Below are 22,689 nucleotides of genomic sequence, written 5' to 3'. Positions count from 1 at the left end.
CAGGAAATGGTTCTGAAATTGGCCATGGATGCTGGCCCCTTGGGGATGCAGAGATGACTGTGTCTCAAGGGACAGAAACCTAGGGGCGGGGCGCCTGGGTGGCTCTGGGTTAAGCCTCTACTTTCTGCTCAGGTTGTGATCTCTCGGGGTCCTGGAATCGAGCCCCGAATCGGGCTCTCTGCTCAGTGAGGAACCTGCTTCCTGTCTCTCTCTCGGCTGCTCTGCCTACTTGTGATCTCTCTCTCTCACTGTCAAATGAATAAATAAAATATTAAAAAACAAAAACACCCTAGGGGCCCCTGGGTGGCTCCGTCATTAGTTGTTAAGTTTCTGCCTTCGTCTTGGTTCCTGATCCCAGGGTCCTGGGATCGAGCCCCACAGTGGGTTCCCTGCTCAGCAGGAAGCGTGCTTCTCCCTCTCCCAGTCCCCCTGCTTATGTTCCCTCTCTTGCTCTGTCAAATAAATAAAATCTTTTTAAAAAGCGGGGGGACACAAACCTAGAAACCAAGTCATAGCATTGCTCAAAACTAGGCAATGCATGAGAGCTTTTTTTTTTTTTTTAAAGATTTTATGTGTTTATTTCAGAAGCAAAGATCAGAAGTAGGCAGAGAGGCAGGCAGAGAGAGAGAGGGAAGCAGGCTCCCTGATAAGCAGAGATCCCGATGCGGGGCTCGATCCCAGGACCCTGGGATCATGACCCGAGCCGAAGGCAGAGGCTTTAACCCACTGAGCCACCCAGGCGCCCCAACATGAGAGCTTTTTTAAGGAAAGTATATTTCTCATGGATCCTGGGGTTGTCTTCAGTCACTTTATTAGTTTTGTTTTGTTTTTTAAAGATTTTATTTATTTGACAGAGATCACAAGTAGGCAGAGAGGCAGGCAGAGAGAGGGGAAAGCAGGCTCCCCGCTGAGCAGGGAGCCCGATGCAGGGCTCGATCCCAGGACCCCGAGACCATGACCTGAGCCGAAGGCAGAGGCTTAACCCACTGAGCCACCCAGGAGCCCCTATTACAGTGTTTCTTAATTATGCACAGACTCAGAGCCAGGAGTAAGCCTCCCCTGCTCATGCTAGCCTCCAACATGAAAACTGAAGGAGAGTTACAGAACCGAATGTGACCAGCAGCGGAAGCAACACAAGTTCAAACTCACAACAGGGAAGGATCTTGCTGGCTCTCAGCACAGACGGGTCTGGTTCTTAAGTGGGAGGGAGGGCGGCGGTCCTCCCTCCTCCCTGAGCCTCCTCTGGTCACCTCCCTGTCCCCCATCCTGCGGGGCCGCAGCTGGGTCACCGCCTGCGCGGTCCCCCCACCAGTGACCATAGTCTCAACCACCCTGGGCAACAGGAACCCAAATCCCGGTGGTGGGATGTATTTGTCTTCACTGGGGTAGAATATACACAAGATAAAATTTACCATTTTAACCATTTCTGTGGGTATATCTGAGAGGCATCGAGTACCGGACGGCACTGTGCAACGGGCACTACTAGCCACCTCCAGACCTTGTGCCTCTTCCCAGGCTGAAACTGTCCCTCCCCAGGCCCCGCCCCCAACGCTGGGGGCGACCACCATTCTACTTCCGGTCTCCGTGAACTTGAGTCCTCCACGTTCTGCCTAGGAGGGAACCACACACTATTTGTCCTTTTGCCACGGGCTTATTGCACTTACTCTAGTGCCCTCCAGGTTTGCGTGTTGGGGCAACGTCAGAGTTTCCTGCCTTTAATTTTTATTACGTTTTAGTAAACTCTACTCCTAACATGGTGCTCAAATCCACAGCTTCGGAGATCAAGAGTCACATGCTCCACCCACGGAGCCAGCCCGGTGCCCCTGAATGTTTCCTTCCTTTTTAAGGCTGAATAATACCCTATTGTATGTATACACCACATCTGGCTTTTCTATTCATTCGTTCCTCGGGGGCATCAGTGAGTGGTTGCTCATATCTTTTCGCCATCGTGAATGATGGTGAATGATGCTGCTGTGAGCATTAGTGTATGAGTTTCTCTTCGAGTTCCTGTTCTTACTTCGCATGTATACGCAGATATGCAATTGCTGAATCACACTGTAATTCTATGTTTGATTGAGGACTTCTTTCTAATGCGATTGTTCAGACGACCCCAAGTAGGCTTATAGCCTCTTTATTTTTAAATTCATAGATTCAACGCCCATGGATTTTTACTTTATATTTTAAAGATTTTATTTATTTATTTGACAGAGTGAGAAAGAGAACACAAGCAGGGAGAGCAGCAGAGGAAGAGGGAGAAGCAGATTCTCCATTGAGCAGGGAGCCCGATGCGGGACTTGGTCCCAGGACCCCAGGATCATGACTTGAGCCCAAAGCAGACGCTTCACCGACCGAGCCACCCAGGTGCCCCAACACCCACAGAATTTTAAACCCTCATACTCTGCAGCTTCTGTCCTGAGACTCCAGTGTGAGACACCCTAGAGCTGTCCCTTCCAGCGAGGGGAGCATGAGCCAGGAGCCCCGGAATGGGGCTGGCTGCGTTCTGATGTCCTGTGTGGGGAAATACACCTGTATGTCAAAGACTTCATATGAAGGAGATATCTTGTTAGTAGTATTTATGTTGATTACATGTCAAAATGATACCGTTTTGTCTATACCGGGTTCAAGAAACAATACATTAAAATTAATTTCACTTGTTCCTTTTTCCTTTTTAAAATGGGACTGCTGGAGAATCTAACCCAGCATTTCAGGCTCTCATTGTCTTTGTGTTGGGATGCTAAACCTAGCAGTTCATCTAGGTGTTTTCCAAGCCTAGAGGATTTTTAGTTGAGGTGAAGTTCACATAACACACAAAAATCCATTTCCAAATGTACAGTGCTGTGCACCCATCACCTCCTTCTAGATTCTGAGTTTCTCATCGCCCTAGAAAAATGCACCCATTAAGCAATCACTCGACATCCCGCCTCCCCCTGGCAACCACCAATCTGCTTCCTGTCTCTACAGATTTGCCTATTCCAGACATTTCATTTCAAAGGAATAATACAATAATACAATATGTGACCTTTGATGTCTGCCTTCTCTCAGCACAATGTCCCCAACGCTCATCCTGGTTGAGGCAGGTGTCAGAGCCTTGTTGGTTTTATGGTTGGAGATGACCCTGTCGTGTGGGTACCCCACTACATGCCAACCCCGCGGATGGACAGTGGGGTCGTCTCTGCCTTCTGAGTAATGCGCGTGTGTGTATGCTTTCTGTGTGGTTGTTAGGTTTTCGTTTCCTGGGGCTGGAATTGCTGGGTCACGTGGCTGCTGCTTTTCGTCGTTTTAACATTCTTCTTACTTATGTCTCAGAGCTCTGGACACGCATCTGGACCTGGGTCCTCAGGGTGTGCTAGGATAGACACCTGAGCACCACTGAAGGGAGCTTGGGCAGGGGGGCGCACTTTTTGGAGAACTCTACGTCAGTATTTTTTTTTTATTTGAGAGGGGCAGGGGTGGGGAGGAGCAGAGGGCGAGGGACAAGCAGACTCCCTGCTGTAAACGGGGCCCTACGTGGGGCTCGATCCCAGGACCCTGAGATCACGATCCCAGCTGAAATCAAGTCAGATACTCAATCGACTGAGCCACCCAGGTGCCCCAGTATGTCAGTATTTTTAGGACTTTATCCTTGGGAGGACCCGACTCTCTGGAGAGGAACTTCAGCGTGCTGCCTGGGGGGCAAAGGCCTGGCTGTTGCTGGGAGTATGGCAAGGGGACAGGGGATAGCGGACAGGGTCCCCAGCACTCGGAATTTCCCGGTACTTGGCTCCCTGTTTTCAGCTCGATGACCCATCCCCAGGCCAGGGACAGCAGCTTTTCCATCAGTAAACCTAACTCCAGTTTTCTGCTGGGGCTGGGGTGGGCAGGTGGCCACCGAGCTCCCACGTCCTGAAAAGGGGTTCAGGAGTCTGACTGCTCCATATTTTGCCCCCACCCAATATCCCCACCTGGTGCTGCCCGCTGGGCCAAGCCCCTTACTGGCTGTGTGGCGTTCCTCACGCGGGGGCTCAGCATACCCCTGTCCCAGCTGGCTTGGGACTCGGCTCTTCTGAGCCCCTGACTCAGCTGCCTCTACCCTCACTTAACTCCCCAGCTTCAGGGCTGCACGGTTCGGTCTCCATCCAGATTGCCCCACCCTTGTGTTTCTACCTCAGAATGAAAGGAAAAGGATGCCCTCTCTGTAGCCTTCCTGCGATTTGGCGAGGGGGGACATTTGGTGTGTGTGTTCAATCTGCCATCCTTAGCCAGGCTGTCAGGCCAAGACCAGCCTGCCAGTCCCAAGAAGCCCGAGTCCTTTAGCAAGATTCCAGCCCCCCCACTGTGGGGAACCTTCTGGGAAGCCCGTTCCAGGAGGGTCCCCTCCTCAGCCCGGGTCTCAGGACTCACTCTGGCCGGAGCTCAGGGCTGGCTGGCTGTAGCCCAGAGACTGTGAGCCCCTCTGAGTCAGGAGTGTCAGCTGTGACACTTCTGGTCGCCTTCTCTCTGTCTCCCTGTCACAGCCCCCGCATGGTACACACGGCCGCTGCCCAGTCCACTTTGTTGCTGGAGAAGAAAGGGAAGGACACACAGGGAAGGAGATAGAGACTGGGGTGAGGCGGGGACTGAGCCACCCAGGCACCCCCAAAATTAACTTTTGGTTCTAAGGAAATGTTTTGCTATATAATAATCCATTCATCTTGATACCACTGCAGTTGTAAAGTACGATGTCTAGTACTTTTGGGGAGGAGAAGAGACCCACCGATGTCACAATGTGTCTTTGCCCCAGCCCGGGGTCACCCACCTGCTTGAGCTCCTGGCTGCTCTGAGTGGGGTCCTGCTTCTTCCCTTGGGACAGCTGGGTCCAGCTCCCTTCAGGGCCACAAACGGCCCCGCGCAGATGGCTGGGATCCTGAGACCAGAGTCTGTGGGTCCGTACCTCAGCCCCAGTTTCCCAATGGCCCTAGGGCAGGGGTGCCGGGGAGAGGGTGAGCCAGGGAAGGCATGCCTGGAGAGGGAGCTGATCCTAGTCAGGTCCTGAAGAATGAATAGTTCTCACCCTGGGGAAACAGCCTCCCGGGCAGCAGGGAAAGCATTGGCACAGAGATGCACGAAGGGGTCTGGCCCAGTCCCAGGAGGGTGGGGAGACCTGATCTGGCCCAGGAGGGTGCAGGGTGGGAGCTGGCGGGCCAGGGCCAGAGGACCTCATGGTGGAACCAATGCACAGTCTGACACATGCTCCTTCCCGGTGCCTGAAATGCCCGTCATCTTCATGTTCCTTCCTCAAAGTCATAGAAGCTTCTGCTGTGTGCATCACCTCCCAGGTCCTGCTGGGGGTCAGCTCGAGGGGTTGGTCCTCTCCGAAGGGTCTGGAAACCCACCTCGGCCATCTCCACCACCTGACTCCCCTCCCAGGCCCCTCCCACCTGCCCTGTCAACAGCCTGACATTCCCTCACTAAAGTGCCCTGTCTCCCCTCGGCCTCTGGAGAAAGGACGGCCAGAACCCCATGGCCCTGCCAGGCATAGGCCCTCCACCCCCCAGGCCGTGCTCTCTCCTGGCCTTTCTCATTGTCATCAGAGGCTGCTTCTCCTCTGTCCTTACCCGGTGACTCCTGTCCTTCCTTCAAGATGCAGGCTCACTTCTTCCAGGCAACCTGCCAGGAGCCCCCAAGTCTTCGTCAGGGATACCCCCGGGGTGTGAGCTCCTCAGGACAGGCTGTGGCTGATTCCTGCTGGGTCTGCCGCGGAGGGGCAAGGCTTGGGGGAGGCTTGGTACCTCCCTTGTCCCCAGACCCAAGGGATGAGTCAGAACAGGTAACACAACCCCACGATCTCAGATCTCAGAGGGTCCTCGGCATGAGAGCTTCCCTCCTGCCCTGGGGGGCGTCGGCACGTACCATCCGGTTAAACCGGCATGGGGACATCCCCGTCCAACCCCGGGAAGGGGTTTGAAAGTCAGGAGGAAGCATCGTGGTGCCGAGAGAAAAGTCCTGAGTTCAAATCTCCCCTCTGTGTTATCCCGGGCAGCTTGCTTGTCCCAGGTCTGGGTTTCCTTCTCTCTTGGGCGTGGATCTGCTCCTTGCTAAGTTGTTAACTGTGACAGGTGACATTGCGTGTCCAGTATGTGCCTGGCACGTAGTGAGAACTCATTAAACGGTAGTCGTCGTGGTTTTGTTTTTACAAAAAACTGAGCTGTTTTGGGGGAAGAGCCTAGGATAGGAAAGTTTCTGGTCCTCATCCAAGGTCACCCGGCATGCAGAGGCTGGACTTCCAGAAGCACCGGATCACGAAAGGCCACAGGGAGGGGCAGGATGGCAGAAGGCGGCCAGCCCTGCCTCTGGGGAAGAGCCTGCACTCCTGTCAGAGTCCAGACTCCTGGGCTTCCCTTCGGATTTGGGAGGCGAGGATGAAGCTGAAGAATCTGTCCTTGTATTAGCTCTGGTCTTCATCGCCCCCTGGCCCTAATGGGCAGCCAGGCGGGGGCCTGCGGCTCTGTCCTCCCCCAGACCCTCTGGTGCCAGGCAGGGACAGCCTCTCCTCACACACCCGTCCTGACGGGCAGCTCCTCACCTCTCACAGGCAGCCGGCGAGACAACGTCCATACCGGACACTGTTGGAAAGTTCTTTGAGCCTGAGCCGACATCTGTCTCCCCAGAACTCTGCCCAAACTTTCTGCCTGTATTTTATTTCCACATGTGTCCGGTGGGAGGGGGGCTCATGACAGGACTCAGTAGACCTACAGACAAATTCTGACCGGAGGCTCTGGGTGGGGAGCAGCCCAGGAGGGCCCCCCTGCAGAACAAAGGTCTGGAAAGTTCCCAACCTGGCCCTCGGCAATTGGCTCTAGGGAGCCATGGGACCGACGTGGTTCACTTCTTAAAGTATCAAATGACTCGATAATTTAATTTTAAATGTTATATCTGAAAAAAGAAAAAAAAGTTTTTGTACTAAAAAAAGACCCATTTGATATTATGAATTTGACTACAGAATTCAACTCGAAATTCAAAATAAATGGAGACATCTAATTTCTTAGAACTCCTAAAACTCTGGGGGTGCTGGGGTAGGAGTAGTTTTCTCTGAGGTAATGGTATCTCCTGTAGAAAGTTCCAGAAGCTCTTCTTTAGACAATTCGTCTATCCATCCGTGTTCCTCTGACACTCCTTAGATGCTGCCCAGATGGCTACCGAGATGCCTAGAGGAGAGTCTAGGATGGAGGGGGTTCGGGGCGGGGGTTCTCAGGGCGGGGGGAGAGGAAGGAGCAAGCACGCGAGTGACTCCAACACAGTAGGGGCCAGGAAGCAGGAGACTGGAGCTGTGGAAGGTTCAAGCTCAGTCCCGTCTGGCCCATGGGATGGCTTTGCTGAGGTTACAAGCATAGGAACTTGATTATGGAAGGTGTGGAGACCGTCTGCGGCTCTGGCCTTGAGAAAGCGGTGGAGGTCCAGGCCTCACCGCGTCCCTGCACCAGCCCACTGCATGACCTGGGAGAGCAAAAGCAGGTGCTGGACCAAACAACCGATCCGCACAGCGTGGGGTCCTCTGACCTCTCTGGGGGTCTCGAAGGCAGGGCCGGCATCTGCAAACTAGTGTCCATAATTCCTCAAAGCCGGCTGCCAGACACTGTGTATGTCCTGGGGGAGGCTGCCCAGGCTCGTGGAAATGTCAAGTGCCTGTCTTTGCTCGGGGCTGACATCACCTCTGTGTGGGAACAAAGCGCGTGCTCATGCCGAGCCTGTCTGGATTGGCAGTGATCTGCGTCCTTGTTTGGTTTCAAAATAGGGGGCCCAGAAGGAAAAATCATGAAAGATGCCCTTGTTGGAAGAAACGTCGAGGAGCCCAGCAGATCGCCTCCCTCCGGGCTTTGGCTGAGACGAGGCAAGCAGCATACACCCACTTGCCAATGTCTGGGTTCCTAGGGGAAGCTGCCAGTACACCTGTTTCATGGGAGGTCCCGGGGGGAGCCTTCATTATACGGGACTTTTGAGTGTGTGTGGGGTGTGCGGGGAGAGCGGCGGAAATCTGTGCGCATGCTCTTGTCCATTTCCACATCTGTGGGGCAGTGCAGTCCTTACCATCTCCTAGCTATGGCGACTCAGGCCCGCGGGGAATCTTATTAAGAAGTTGGTCGTTAACGATGAATTTTGGAACACTGAAAAAATAAAATAAAATAAATTTTTTTTTTTAAAAGCTGGTTTCCTCATTTTATAGATGAAGGAACAGAGGCTCAGCATGGTCAAGTAACTCGTCCAAGGTCACACAGCTTGTCATATTCATTTAACACGGATGTGAGAGCTACTGTGTGGCTGGCAGACCTTGGGGCCGGGACCCAGTGGAATAAAGTAGACAGAGTCCCCCTCTCACAGAGGGGACATCTTAGTGAGACAACACAGATAAACAAGCAAGAAATGTCAGGCCGTTTCTAGAAGCAGATTCCACAGGGAGATGGGGTTGGGATGGGGCTGGGGTGGGACCAGGGCAGGCCTCCCTTGGGATGTAGCATTTGCACAGAGGCCTGAAGCACAATAAAGAGCCGACCGTGTAAAGAGCCCACTTTCCCAACGACGTTCCAGCGGCCTGAGTGGCCCCTGACAGGTCTCACTGCCAATGCCACCAGTAGTGGGGACACCCTGCCAGGTGCCTCCTGCAGCTCAGCAGCAGGGTCAGTTTGTGAGAATGAGAGGACCCGACAAAGGCTGGAGACTCCAGAGAACAAACCCCCGTGGGGAGTGTCCATGGGGCTCCTGGTGCTGCCGCAGGTCCTGGTCCCCCACCCCGCTGCCTCAGGCCCCGGGATGACGGCAGCTCATGAACTCCCGCCTCATCTGGTCTGACCCAGGCCAGGTCCTCAGTCAAGGCGGGGACCGCATCCCATCCCGTGAGATGACCGATGTCTTCAAGGGACAAGTGGACATAGGGCTTCTCTGGTCCTCTGTGATCCAGCCCCGGGGAGACTGCTCTCCCCAGTGAGGCGGTAGGAGGTGGCCAGAGGCTGGCTCAGCCCAGCGTGTGCGTGAGCTCGGGCCTGTGGTTCCCAGCTTGGCCCCCGCTGCCCTGTTCCCTTCTGGGCCCGACTCCTGCCATTTCTGAGATCCTATGACAGACCCCCCAACTAGCCCTCTCTGCCTCACAGCTTAATCCACCAGAGGGAACCAGGAAGCTACACCAGTGCCCCTCTCGGCCCCCAGAGGCCGGCCCAGGCAGAGCTGCAGGACACGGAGGACGGGGCACGGGGACACAAAGCCAGCTAGGCAGGGCCTGGGGGGCCAAAGCAGGTGCTAGGGCAGGCCTGGGGAGCCTAGAGGTTGGACAGGGCCACTTGTGACAGGGAGCAGGCCCACCTGTCTGCGCCTCAGTCACTCGAGAGACGGGGGACCCACCGCCTCCCTCTCAGGGTGCCGGGCTGACACCAGGACTCCGGGTCTCAGGCCAGCAGTGCTCCTGAGCGCTTCACGAGGGTCAGCTGGGGAAGCCAGAGTGGGGACGGACCCTGAAAGGCCCATCCTGCCAGTGGAGCCCTTCCCAAGAGAGGGGCAGGGGAACCCAGGAGCCTCAGATGCCGGCACTGGAACACTGAGCTTTGCTTTTGCCTCTAAGCAGTCACGCCCTTGTCAGACGGGCGAGTCAAGTTCCACAGAGCAGGGAGAGGCTGGTACTTGTAGATCAGGATTTATGGAAAGCCCTCCACCCAAACAAAACCAAAATAAAGCAAAGGTACTCCCTGAATGTCCACTATCTGGTGACAGGGGGAGGGGGCCGTCCTGGTGACCCAGAACTCTGTCCGCCACACTGGTCCTCACGGACCAAGAACTGGCCTGGAGCCTGGAGCACCTGGCCTGTAGCATGAGAAAACTGTCCCCCTCTCCAGCTGTGTGGGGACAGGGAGGGACGCCGGATACCCAGTACTGTCCCGCCTGGGCTGGGAGGCAGGTGGCGCAGGTCCTATTAGAAGGCTAGGGTTTGCGTCCCTGCAATGCCGCTGAGCAGAACGACAGGAGGAGGCCCCCAGCCCCCCAGGCTGCGGCGAGGTACACGAGACCTGAGTAGCAGCACTCCGCACCCGGCATGTAAGACCACCTCTTACTCTTTCTTTATTGCCGTAAAAAAGGGATTCTATTTCTAGACACCAAACAGCATCACAGAGACATTCTTGGAAAAGAATTCTCTTTGTTTGCAAGCCCTCGAGACAGACTTTAAATCTGCTCACCTGCGGAACAGAGATGGCCTCGTAGTGGCGGGCCGTGGTGGCCCTCTGGCGAGAGGCTCTTGCTCTCCCCGCAGACTGTCCCCCGCCCGCCCCGCACCTGCCCACTCAGCCGCAGGGAGCGGCGCCTTGGAGCCTGCCTATGACTGTCCCAAGTCCAGGCACCCCGGAGGCGGCACGCACCTACCAGTCCCTGGTAAAAGTTGTGTCTGGGGTGTTGCGGGGCAGGAGCTGGAGAGGGGCGGAGGGACCCAGGGCCGCCTCCGAGACTGATGAAGAGGTCTGACTTCTGCTCCACTGCTGACTGTGGGAGCCAGCAAGCCGGGAGTCTCCCGGGCCTCCTCCTCCTCTGCCACTGGGGACAGCCCTGCCAGCCTATGCCCACTGAAGGCAGAGAATGTGTGCTCTCGGGGCCTGGGCTGCCCTGATCCCGTCCCTAAGTGTCTGCGAAAGTGGGGCGTGCCTCTGAGATTCCCGGTCACCCAGGCAGGCCACCTGGTATCCAAGAACCTCTTTCCCACGGGTCTTTGCAACGCGCCCCCACCAGCTTGACTCCTGACCTGTTTTTCCCTTAAAGCCAGTAAAGACTGTCAGTGAGCGGCCACTATCCCCACTCAGTCCCAGCATGTCCTCACCTTTCCTGTACCCCCAGGTCTGTGGAGGCCCAGCCATGCCCAGCCCATCCCCTTCGGTGGGCTCTAGGACCAGGGCTCCTCTTGGACCTCCCGCTCCTTTCCACTTCATCTGCTCAGAAGTGTAGCCGGCCCAGGCTCCTGAAGCTTCCCTTGGCCTTCATGAACACTGACCACTGGAAAAACCTGGGGAGGCCGAGGGATAGGTGCAGGCTTTGAAGGCGCAGAAGCCACCCAGGGCTCGAGTCTGGAAGTTGAAGGGAGGGAGGAACCCCACCCAGGGCTGCGAGGGCAGAGAAAGTGGCAGCTGCCAGACTCCTGGCATGCTGGGCCACGGAACTCCTCGCGGTCTGCCCCACGCATCAGGCTCGCAGCCCGTGTGGCTTCTGCCCTGAGCCCCACTGGAGAAACAGCAGTGGTCCTAGATGAGTCTGCTCGAGGGCGGGGCCTTCAGCCCCCTTTGCTGGGCCAAGGTCTGGTGTGCAGGGCTGCTCTCGGAGAACGTTCTCTGCTGCACCCAGTATGGCTGGGTGCGGGTGGGGTGCGAGTGTGGTGCAGGCTGAGGATTGGGTGCTCCCCGGCACCCTGCCCCACCTCGGAACAGGCAGATGCCAGGAAAAGGCCCATTCGGCCCCAAAGCTGGGCCCCCTCGTCCCCGGGCAAGGTCCTGCTCAGGCCATGTCCCCTAGCTGGGGCTACGGGGCTGTCATCACGCTCTGCTCGCCATGGTCCACGCTCCAGAGGCGGTAAAACTCAGCAAAGTCCACGTAAGGCTCGACGCGGCCGTCCTCGCCAGGCGGGAGAGAGTGAACGGGCCGGGAGCGGAAGAGGCCCCCGTCGGAGCTGGAGCTGCTGCTCTGCGTGTGCGTGGTGGTGGACTGCAGCGTCAGGGTTGGGCTCTGGCTGTGGGGACGCAGGGGACAATCGGTCAGCGACAGAGAGGCCCTCCTGCCCAGGCCAGAGCCAGCCCGGGCAATGTTCTTAATGGCAGGTGAAAAATCAAGTGTGTTTCCCAAGCTCGAGCTCTATGTGGATAGTCAAGAGAACTAGAATTTAACAGGATAGATCACGCGGTTCCAGGGCTCGATCGCCATGCATCCCATGCGACAGAATGGGACACAGACCATCTCCCTCAGGGCAGTGGCAAGCCAGAGGCGGTCCACTCCAGCTGCTCCCCAAAAGCCTTCCTCATTCCCCCCTTCTCATTCTCCTCACTGGCTTGGTGGGGACAGGCCCCCTGTTGCCAGAGCTCCCTGGGTACCTGCTCTGTCATGAAACACCTCACAGATGGGCACTACCTGCCAGCCTGCCCAGCCCCCAGGCCTGGCCCACCCACAGCAGAGCCCACCTCCCACTCAGAGACAGGCCAAAGGAAAGGGGCTGTTCAGGAGCCCCAGAAGCAGAGGTGCGGCAGGACGGCCAGCTGTCCTGCCTGGTCAGGGACCCCTGCTGTCCTGCTCTGCCTCTGAGGCCCCAGCTGGGGTTTCTTTCCTCCAGGCAGCCCTGCGTACTTGGGATGCCCCCTGCTTGGCAGCCCGGCAGGTCCCTCTGGCCCACAGCAGCAGCAGCAGCAGCAACAATGGCGGGCGGCAGTGGGGGCAGGGAGAGGGGAAGGCCCCTGGGGGGCAGAGGCCCACAGCACCACTCCCTCCTGGGTGGCCCTTCCAATTGGCCACATCCTCTGCGTGGGCTGGGTGTGGCATCCCTATTGTTCTGTGCAGGGCTGGAATGTGGAAACCAGATCCCGGTCCCCTGGTGTGGTGGGGCTGGGGGGGGGTGGACATTCCACAAAAGTGAAGGGGCTGGAGAGACATGGACCTGTGAGGCAGGTCTGCAGCGATGAGGGGGGCCAGCCTGCTCACCCCTAAGTTCTGGGCCTCCTGCTGCCTCCATGCACCGCCCCCCCCCCAACTTTAAACTAGACGACTCACTTTAAAGCTAAAATGGGACACTCTAGTCAGAGCCTGGGCTCTGACAAGCCAGCACAGGCCAAATAATGTCCCCCAAGCATGGATGCCATTGCGGAGGCTCAGAGATGGGGAGAAGATGGGGAAAAGAGAAAAGAACACGAGAACCTTCCCATTAAAGGAAAACGAATCTGTGGGACCCACGGGAAAGCACAAACAGTAGGCCAATGGCGGCCTGTCTCTTCCTGGCCCACCTTGCCCACTTGGCCCCTGAACCCCCACCCCGCCCAGGTCTGGGTTCAGTGAGCTGCTGGAACCTGCAGAGCAGCCTCCTCCTGCCTCCGGGTCTGGGAAGGACACCCAGGGATGGAGTGGGGATCACCCCACATCACCCGAGCCCAGGACTGGGCCCCGTGGCCACTCCCATCTAGGCACCGAGGGGCACGGAGGCAGGACTGGGGATGGCTGGGGGCGGGGGAGGGCTTACTTGGTGAGGGTAGGCGTGGCTTCGTCCAGCGTGGAAGCGCTGTGGGCCCCGTTGACCAGCTGGCCCTGGGAGGGCATGACAAGGGAGAGGGTCACGCTGGTCTTGCTGGTGCTATGGGCGCTGGAGTACGGCACGGAGACAGGGTACACGCGTCCTCCTGCAGCTTGTGGGGGGAGAGAGCGGTGGGCTGCAGGGAGTGGCTGAGGGGGGATCGCTGGGGCGGTGGGAACAGTGCCGCCGCGGGGCATCATGGGGGCAGCGACTGAGGGGCCGGGAAGGTGGGCAGCGGCCAGGCCTGGCTCCAGAGGCTGCCCCGTGGGACAGTGAAGGGGCATCTGTTTAATGGCAGACTCTTCCGGGCGGGCGGGGGCCCCTCTCGACAGCAGGCACCGGTGTTTAAAGCAGGAGGACATGCGCTGAGCTGCCTCGAGGACAGGGTGACTGCCGGGCTCCCCACGGCACTCTCGGCCCAGGGTGAAGTGGAGGTTGGCCCAAAAAAAACACGGTTGCAATAACAACAAGTTACAGAAACGCCAGTAACCCTGGTGTCCGCGGGGGAACAAGTCTATCTGTGCTGCTCTCGTGCTAAGCCCTGCTTGTCTGAGAAATGACAAAGAAAGGCAGCCCCTAGGAATGGGTAGTTTCGACACTGAGCAGACCGGGGAGAGAAACAGAAAAAGCCTGGCACCTCTCTTCCCCAGCAACCTGACCACGGAATTCCAAAGGGAGAAAATAAAGCATCTCAGCCTCACCCGCAACAGGGCCCAGGGACAGAGCGAGGTTTCGGGGGCCCCTCTGTCCTTGCTTCCCTCTCTTCCTTCCAGAGCCTCAGCTCCTCGGTAAAAGGGGGTGCCCCCTGCGCCTAGAGTTTTGTTTATTTATTTGACAGACAGAGATCACACGTAGGCCGAGAGGCAGGCAGAGAGAGAGAGAGGGGGGCAAGCAGGCTCTCCACTGAGCAGAGAGCCTGATGTGGGACTCGATCCTAGGACCCTGAGATCATGACCTGAGCCGAAGGCCAAGGTTCAACCCACTGAGCCACCCAGGCGCCCCTGCACCTAGAGTTTTAAGGAGGCCTGAAGGAACTCTGGGCATAAAGGGCCAGGCACCCAGTAGGCACCCAGTAGGCACCCAAGCAGTGGTAGCCACCATCCCTATTATGTGGCCTTAGGGGTTGGCAAAGTGCCTGTCACGTACTCAGACGTTCAGGAGGTCGGCCGCACGTGCTAGGATTATCATTTCACAGGCAACAGGGAAAAACAACAACAACTCAGCTCGGAGAGCTTTATGGTCAGACACCAGATCAGAACGGTTCCAAGCCAGGCCTCTGGATCCACGTCCACCCCAGGCAGCAAGGCCCACCCCTCCAACGTCACCCCGAGCCCTGGCCGACCTCCTCAGGAGGCCCCCCCAGTCACACTGCGTGCATACCTGGGGCCGGGGATGGCGTGGGCTGGCTCATCTCACCCAGAGGGTAGCCAAAATTCCTCACCAGCAGGGTCATGTCCTCGTGCCTCGGGCAGAACTTGGCCCGCTCGCCGCCACTGGCAAAGGTGTCCCCATGGATGCGCTTCACCCGGTCTACCACGGCCTGGGCCACGGCATCCAGGGAAGTCTGCTTGGCGAACTCTGTGTCGATCATGGCGGCGATCTCCTAGGGGGAGAGGGAGCAAAAGCTGGTGAGGAGAAGGGAGGGGGCGCCCAGGACTGCCGCCCGCAACTCCGGAGTCTAATCAGGACATTTAGGGGGTATCAGCCGAGCAGGTGAAGGAAGCCTCCAGCAGTCCAGCCTGTAATCTGAGCTTTTCAAGGTATTCTGGCTAATTCTTCTGGAACTTTCTCATTAGAAAAGGTGTGACCTTGTGATCTCTCCAACTGTTGGCTTCCACACCAATAAAATGGGGGATAATATCCACCTCGCTGGGTTATTAAGAGGATTAAATTGCACAATGGATGGCAGGGCACTCGAGACCACGAAAAAGCCTGGTACGAATTGCTGTTATTTACTAAGTTTCCTTTCCTGGAACAAACTTACTATAGGCTACGTCACGCCATTTTTGTTATAAACAGGGAATACAGAATGAAGACATGCCTCAGAGAAGTCCACTATCCAGTTTATTCTAGAACCCAGCAAAAGCCACTGGATAATTCTTTGACAAAGACCAAAAAAAAAAAAAAAACAAAACAACAACAACAAAAAAACACAAAACATACTGACAACTAGCACAAACACAAACTCCTCTACATGATGGCTGGCCAGAGTCTCATGGAGGGCTGAGACAGGTCACAGGAGATGACTTGAGCCCTGTCTGGGGTGGGCTCAGCTCTGTCAGTGACTGGCTGTCACCTCAGGACCTCAGGTGAGCCCCTGAACTCCATCAGCTCCAAGCTGCCTAACTCGACGTGGCCACGAGCCCATCTTCTGGGTTATAAGGCTACTGGCAGGAATGATAAAATAAAGTAAATGAAAAACCTTGAACATTGGTTATCAGGAGATAGGCACATGAGACATTCTTCTCCTAACATTTAATTAAAAAGAGGACAAAGCAGAAAAGGTTACTTGCCTATAGGAAGCACAAATGGAAGGAGAGATACAACCTGAATTCACTAGCCAAGGTCAGGGAAAGGCAGCCTCCCTTCAAAATCATCCTTGAGGTTGACTGTCTCGAAGCCTCGCATTAGGGACAACTGTCTGACACGTGTGCTCCCAGCACAGGAAAAATAAGCGGCTCCCACTGACTGGGGACCTAAGCTTATCACACCTCGCCCTTACCCCAATCCCAAAAAGGTGGATGTTATCACCCCCTGTCAGAGACGAGGAGCAAGCTGTAAGCAAGTGCGGCTGGGAGGGGAGCGGGGGGAGGGGAGAGAAGGGGAGAGGAGAGGAGAGGCAGGGAAGGAGGAGGCGGAGGGAGGCTGAGGCTCAAGTCATACCCTCTGGGCTCTCCTCCCTGGACCAGGGCCCTTCTCAGGCACAATCAGAGCAATGTGCCTGGGGAAATTCACTTCCTGGGGCCCTGGGGACTGACCCAGCTTCAAGCCCAGAACAAGCAGGCTTCTGGGTGGGATGCGTGTTCTTGGAGCGCCGGGCATTTCTTCCCGGGAGCTTTGAAGGCGCAGAAGCTGCCTGGTAAGGGCATTTTCGAACTGGAGCTCCAGGTCCCTGAGCACCGTGGAGCGGGCCGGAGGGCTGGCTGGGTACCCAGGGGAGTACGCCATGCTGCGGGTGGGCTGACGGTGCTCTGCCGGGGCTGGGCTCACCTGGTTGGCCTGCCCGGGCCCGTGGGCGGCCTCCAGAGCCTTGTAGAGCCCCTCTGACATCAGCACCAGGAAGCCAGTCACCCCGTCCAGGGGCTGCGCACCGTGGATTTCGGGCTCCGCGATAATTGGCTTGGACTTGGCGGCGCTGTGGGAAGAGAGTGTGGGGAGAGCTGTGCTTGGAAGGGCCCCAGGGGACATTTGTTCTGCTAAGGGCAAGAATCCACCCAGGATGTAAAGTCAAATGCCCATCTAACAAGAGAAAAGAGAGAAACCAGAAAAACGGACCTATCTTCCGAGCGTGGCTCCTAATGTAAAGCTCTGAGAGCCTGGAGAGCCAGCGGGGCGGCTGCGGGCACCTGATCCTGGCCCCAGTCCCCACCTCCTGGCCACAGAGCCTGTGCGGTGGCAGTAGGGACAGCAAGAGGGTGGGGATCACTTGTAAAAGGCCACTTCGCCTAGGCTCCTCCAGAACAAGTACCACGCCTGCTCAGACCCCAAGTCCACTCCCCAGGTGCACAGGGACCCAGGAGGGCCAGCGAATGTTACAAAGCTCCAGCACGTGTGTGCGCACGCGGAGGCAAGTCTGAGATGTTCCTGGCGACAGCACGTGGAAGAGCAGAGTCTGGACACATCCCGGGAGCCCATGAGCAGGGCCGGTGAGTACCGCTGCAGCCTCGCTACGGGTCCCTGGCCGCGGTTATGGGGGTGCCGCCCGCCCCCCTGCACTGCGCAGTGGGGAGCACAGCACCCATCGGGAAACGAGGAGGGTGCAGGGCACAGGAAAGGGTATGCTAGCACCTGCGGGTGTTTTAGGAAGGGGGCTATCCCCTCAACACATCCCCACACACACGTGCATGGGAGCCCGGGGGCAGGATACGGAGGAGACCAGCAGCTTTTGGGGAAGGAGTCCAGGCTCGGGGTGGGGGGGAACTCTCACTGTGGGTCCTCGGCGCTAGCTGACCTGTTTTGAAACTGTACCTTCCAATTAAGCCAACAGACCCCCCCGCCCAGTTAGAGACAGAAGTTTCCAAACTCAACTGCCTAAATCCTCCCCGCACCCCCAACTCCCTGTACACCCACACCACACACCCCCGTATGCCACCCCCCATACACACATCACACACATGCTGCAGCCCCCACCACACGCCCCCGCACCCACATACACACCCCCCAACTCCCCCACACACTGTGCACACAATAACCCCCCCACACCCCCAACACATGCATACACACTGCATACACATACCCCATACTACCCCACACCCCCAACACACACACACACACACACACACACACACACACACACCCGCCCCCTGCAGGTCTGTTTTTCCAGTCACCGTTAAGGACACTGCTTTGGATTCAGAATGCCTGGGTTCAAGCCCTGCCTCAGCCCCTGGCAGCCTTGTAAGCAGGCGGCCCCCTTCGGTCTCCACATCGGTTGCCTCCGATGAACACACCTCTGGGCCAACAACCGTACCTACCTCACAGGGCCTGAGTGAGGAGCGAGCGAGACAGAGTGTAAAGAGCTGGGCACAGGCTTGGGACAACGACAGCCCAGTCACCACTGCGGCCCATCTGTGGCAGCTCATGACAACGCTGGTCACTCCTGTCAGGCCCTGTGGCCCTGGCTGCTGCCCTTGGCTTTCACTCATGTCCCCATCCTGACCCCTTGCCAGTCCAGCTCTACAGAACCTCCCAGCCTGTTGGGTCTAACGCCACACACCAGCCTCTCTGGGAGGAGCACCGCCCTCCTTGGGCTCTCAGCTACCTCAACCACATCTTTTTGACCATCTTTCTGCCCAGACCCTCCGGCCTCACAAACAGGGGGCAGCTGGGTCGGCCCCCTACCTGAGTAGGTCGATGTCAGTGTAGCCGTATTTGACCTTGTAATCCCCGATGCGTCTGGTGCTCTCCTGCCCACAGATGATGCCCACATGCTTGATCTTTCCTGCATCCAAACCTGCCAGCGGGAGAGCAAGAGCACAAGCCCAGGTCCTGCTCACCATGAAGGAGGAAAAGAACGGCATACAGACATAGCCCCCAACAAGACAACAAGGACCCGCTGGGTGGAAAATGAAGTCACACCAGGGTGTCCCAGGGAATGGCTCACCCAAGGGGCCCCAGTGTCCACAGTGCCCAGCCCCATCAGAACGCTCCCTTCCTCAGAGGCCCCGGGCAGGGAGCGAGCGGCTGTGCCGTGCGAGCTGCAGCCTCGAGCCTTCTCTGGCCTTAGTCTCTAGAGGTCATAGTACCTGCGTACACTCAGTACTCCTGGAACACTTCACACATAAGGAGTCTTAATCCTCACAAGGCCCTGAGGCAGGTGTGACTACGATCCTCATACACAAATGGGGAAACTGAGGCACAAACTTCCAAAATTCCGGACATCACCAGCTAGTAAGGGGCAGAGCTGGGATCCAACCCCAGGCAGGCTGGTCCCAAGCCCAAGGTTGCAGCCCGAGCATTTCCTGCCTCTCCCTACTCGGCCCCCCACGAAGAGGACTGAGGGTGAGCCATGGGGGTCGGCCCCGCCCCGACTCACCGAGCTGAGAGAGGCGGAAGAGCTCGTCTTCGTTCTCCGTGGTGTGGTCCACGTTCAGCTGGGTCACCTGCAGCCCGTCCACCGTGGATTTGCATAAAAGGGCACGATTTGTACCTGCAGGAGAATTTGAGCAGCTGAGCCAAGACTGTGCACAGGAGGAACAGGACGGGTGGAGCAGAGAGAGAGACAGAGAGAGGGGGGGGGGGGAGGCAGCATCTCACACAGGGAAATCCTTGAAACAGCAAAGAAAATAGGCTTAGACCATTGGGGTGAGTCACCAGTCTAGGCGTGCTGATGGTATTAAAGAATTAGGTTGAACTTTTCCAGTGTCATCCTGGGATAATTATGGTTTTACTAGGAGACCTTTTCTCTAGGGAGATGTACTGAACTATTTACAAAGAGATAACGTGACACGATGTCTGGGGTTTGCAGGGCCAAAGGACTGGAGAGGAAATGAGATTGGCCTTGAGGCTCTGACTGCTGGGGTTGGGGGCTGGGCACACAGGTGTCCGCTCTATGCTTTTCACCCTGTCTTTTTGTATTTTTGACTTCTGGCCATGAGATCCCAAGGAAAAGATAGACATGATCAGTGGGGTTTCTGCACTGCTCCCACAGTAACCTGTGAGTGTGGCCTTCGGGTTTCCAGATGGCCTCCTTTCCCACAAATCCAAATATCCCCGGGGCCCCTCACCTAGCCCATCCCACAGCCCTTTGTGGGATGCTGAGTGGGTCTTCCATAGCCAGGCCATCTCCTCCAGAAGAGGAAGCCGCTGAGACAACCCAGAGAGGGGACGCAACTTGCCCGCAGCCAGCTGGGGCAGAGTGAGGGACTAAAGCTGGGACGCCTGCCTCCCAGCCGGGACCTCTCACTCTCCGCGCTGGGGCTGGGGTGTTCCTGGGCAGAAATGGGGAAATGGACCTCAGGGTCTCAGGAGACACAGGCTGGAGGGCCTGTGTGTCTGGGAAGCAGGCTGCCCAAAGAACACCCAGAGCTCGAGGCTGGCCTTCTCCCGGCCAGTGCTCCTGCCCTGCGACAGGCAGGTGGCTCACCGACGTTGGCGACATAGAGCTTGCTGTTGAGCAGGACAGCCACGACGGCCATGGCTCCTCCGGAGATCTCTCTCTCCAGAGCCTTGAGTCTCTCGAGGATCTTCTGGTACTGCGGGGGCAGCTGGTGCTGAGGGACACCCTAGAGGCCACACCAGGGGGTCAGAGCAGGCGGGGTGCTCAGGACCATCCCCCCAGCAGGCCCTCCCTTCAAAGGCGAGGCTCGGAGGGCCTGGCCGGAATGAAGCCACACCGCAGCTCCGGGGAAGCCTTCTCCCAGGAAGGCCAGACAGGACTATACTCGCCCTGTCGGTTCTGGAAGGGCCAGTGGCTGATGTGGGCGGGTGGGTGATGAGGCGATGCACAGACTCAGGCCGAGCACTGATCTGGAAGGGCCTTTTCTCACATCCTTCACCGCCCACCCCCGTGCCAAGCCCAACTAAAGCTGTCCACAGTGGACCCGGGAGACCCCTCGGAGGGGCCTCTGCAAACGCACTATGGCCCAGTCCCTCGGTCAGGAACTGTCCCCCTAATACCCACCGCTCTGGCCAGTCCTGTCAATGGCTGGGGGGTAACATGGCAGGTAAGTCCCTGCTCCTCGCGAAGCTGGGCCTTGGGGTACTTCCCCCGGGGAGCAGGCTGGGGACATTACCTCTGGCAGCTGGGACTGGAGGCTTGCCTTCTCAGCCAACGCGTCATCGATGGACTCCAGGAAGCTCCTTTCCACCACATCGAAGGCCTGGATGCACAGAGGACAGGGAGGGGTGTCAGGGGAAAGGCCAGTTCAAAATACCACTGTCACCAGATACTGAAATGCCTATTAATAGTGACAGATTCTGGGGGCGCATGGGTGGCTTAGTCAGTTGAGCATCTGCCTTCAGCTCAGGTCACAATCTTGGGGTCCCGGGATCGAGTCCCACATCAGGTTCCCTACTCAGCGGGGAGCCTGCTTCTCTCTGTGCCCCTCTCTCCTACTCTGCTCTTTCTCAAATAAATAAATAAAATCTTATAAAAAAGTGACAGATTCTGCATGAAATGCAGGCCATCACGTGACAGGGGCTTCCCACAGGGCACTGCAAGGCCTGTGGCTCCGATAGAGCCTTCAGCCCCAGGGGCCTGGAGCCTTCCAGAGAGCACTGCGGACACTAGAGGGGTAGGAGCTGGCACAGAGGTTCCAAGCAAGGCTTGGAATCAGGCCACCTGGGGTGAATTCCGGCTCTGCCGCTTGCCTGCCAGGCAGTCTCCATCCTACCCACGAAGGAGACAAACGCTGCTCTGGGGAGCGGGGACGGAGATAATCTACCCTGCACACCCAGCACCTGGGCCAGCGGGAGCCTGGGGCAATGACACCTCATTTCGTCACTATATCCTGCCGGTGCCGGTCAATGCCGGTCCCTTGACCCTGGTCCCACTGTTGCCTTCCAGGAGGCGAGGGAACCAGCCGAGACTCACTGGCTCAGGGCCCTGAGGCCACAGAGGCCCTCTGGCCCAGGTGCCGAGGCTGGAAAACGGCCGGGAACACGGTTTTCGAGGAATAGGAATCCATCCTTCTCATCTCAGACTAAGTGCCTCCGGACGTGCTTCCAGCAGAGATGCCAGGAGGAAAACCTCCAGCTCTTCAGCCGGCAGAAAGCAGGACCGGCCAGCAGGTACCAGCGAACCAAAGGGAGGAGACAAGGCCCACGGGCGCTTGCAAATAGGAAGCTGAGCACCCGAGCCTCAGCCAGAGGAAAGGGTTCATCTCAAATCACCCTGCTTCTCCCAGAGCTCAGCCTCCCCCCACCCCTTCATCCAAGGAACACCCCTGACACCCCTCTCCCCAGGAGGATCGCCTCCAGAGCCCACCCTGCCACTCAGGGGGAAGGCCGGCCGGCTGCCTGGGCCTGGCCTCTGGGGATGTGGGGAGCCTCTGTGTTACCAGAACAACTGAGAAAAACAACTTTGCCTCTGAGCTGCTACCCAGACGTCTAAAGGCATGATAACACCGCCCCAACCTGAGTCTGGACACAGATGAGGGCCTGAGCTTAGGAGTCCCACCAAAAATTCCCGCTTCGCAGTTCCTGGGGCACCTTCGAGTTAAGGCTATGGGAAGTAGTAACCTCCACCCCAATGCCCTCCTAAGTACCAGGAGCTTGCCACTCTGCCCTTTCTCTTGACTGGGGAGGGAGGACTGTCCCCCTCCCCTCCCCACCGCTCAATGGTGCCCTCTTGCTTCTGGGATCTGTAAGTAATGACAAATCTGCGGCAATGCTTCCTCTGCGGGGGTGGGGGGTGGGGAGGTGGGGGGATGGAGGGGTGTGTGTCCTGGGACTGCACCTCCAGTCACAACAGTCCTGCGGGTCTCTCGTCCCCAGAGGTGGGGCCTGGAGGCCGAGGGGGTGACCCGCCAACCTCAGGACATCATCTTCATTCAATATGCCCGCTCTGGTTTCTCAGCACTGCTGGTGACAAGGACGGTGCGGGGCAGTCTGTCCTTCTATACTATGCCTGGGAGCTGTGAATGGCCTGCGATCGTCCTCCCCCAGATAGATCCAGCTCCCTGGGAAGGAAGCGCCACTTGCTGGCAGTCCTGCAGTGTCGCCTGGCCCCCTGCGGGGTGCGGCCACAAATGCCCACCTGAGGTTGTTAGTGCAGTAAAAGG

At 57.4% G+C, this 22,689-nt stretch overlaps 1 protein-coding gene and 1 long non-coding RNA gene across 4 annotated transcripts in view; both read right to left on the bottom strand.

Annotated features, from left to right (window-relative positions):
• Positions 1-2,313: 2,313 nt before the first annotated feature.
• LOC125106342 (uncharacterized) lies at positions 2,314-8,413 on the bottom strand. Of its 2 annotated transcripts, XR_007129305.1 has the most exons (4): positions 5,574-8,413; positions 4,775-4,933; positions 4,381-4,536; positions 2,314-2,508 (listed from the first exon to the last, which is right to left on the bottom strand). It is a non-coding gene; the product is annotated as an uncharacterized LOC125106342 (long non-coding RNA). The 2 variants fall into 2 exon arrangements; XR_007129304.1 differs by having other exon boundaries at positions 4,381-4,933.
• A 1,617-nt stretch (positions 8,414-10,030) lies between these two features.
• The window catches only part of TAB1 (TGF-beta activated kinase 1 (MAP3K7) binding protein 1), a 32,947-nt gene continuing 20,288 nt past the window's right edge, over positions 10,031-22,689 (bottom strand). The window contains exons 4-11 of one of the 2 annotated variants that reach the window (XM_047740219.1): positions 20,701-20,787; positions 20,052-20,190; positions 19,002-19,115; positions 18,308-18,419; positions 16,460-16,604; positions 14,630-14,852; positions 13,199-13,361; positions 10,031-11,707 (exon numbers count right to left, since the gene is read on the bottom strand). In XM_047740219.1, the coding sequence (XP_047596175.1) occupies positions 11,500-11,707; positions 13,199-13,361; positions 14,630-14,852; positions 16,460-16,604; positions 18,308-18,419; positions 19,002-19,115; positions 20,052-20,190; positions 20,701-20,787 (1,191 nt within the window). In that variant the 3' untranslated portion in view covers positions 10,031-11,499. The remainder of the gene's footprint in view (positions 11,708-13,198; positions 13,362-14,629; positions 14,853-16,459; positions 16,605-18,307; positions 18,420-19,001; positions 19,116-20,051; positions 20,191-20,700; positions 20,788-22,689) is intronic. The other variant, XM_047740220.1, reaches the window with a different exon arrangement.

Source organism: Lutra lutra, chromosome 8 (genome assembly GCF_902655055.1).
Source record: "Lutra lutra chromosome 8, mLutLut1.2, whole genome shotgun sequence".
Taxonomy (NCBI): domain Eukaryota; kingdom Metazoa; phylum Chordata; class Mammalia; order Carnivora; family Mustelidae; genus Lutra; species Lutra lutra.
This window is presented reverse-complemented; position numbering and strand designations above follow the sequence as displayed.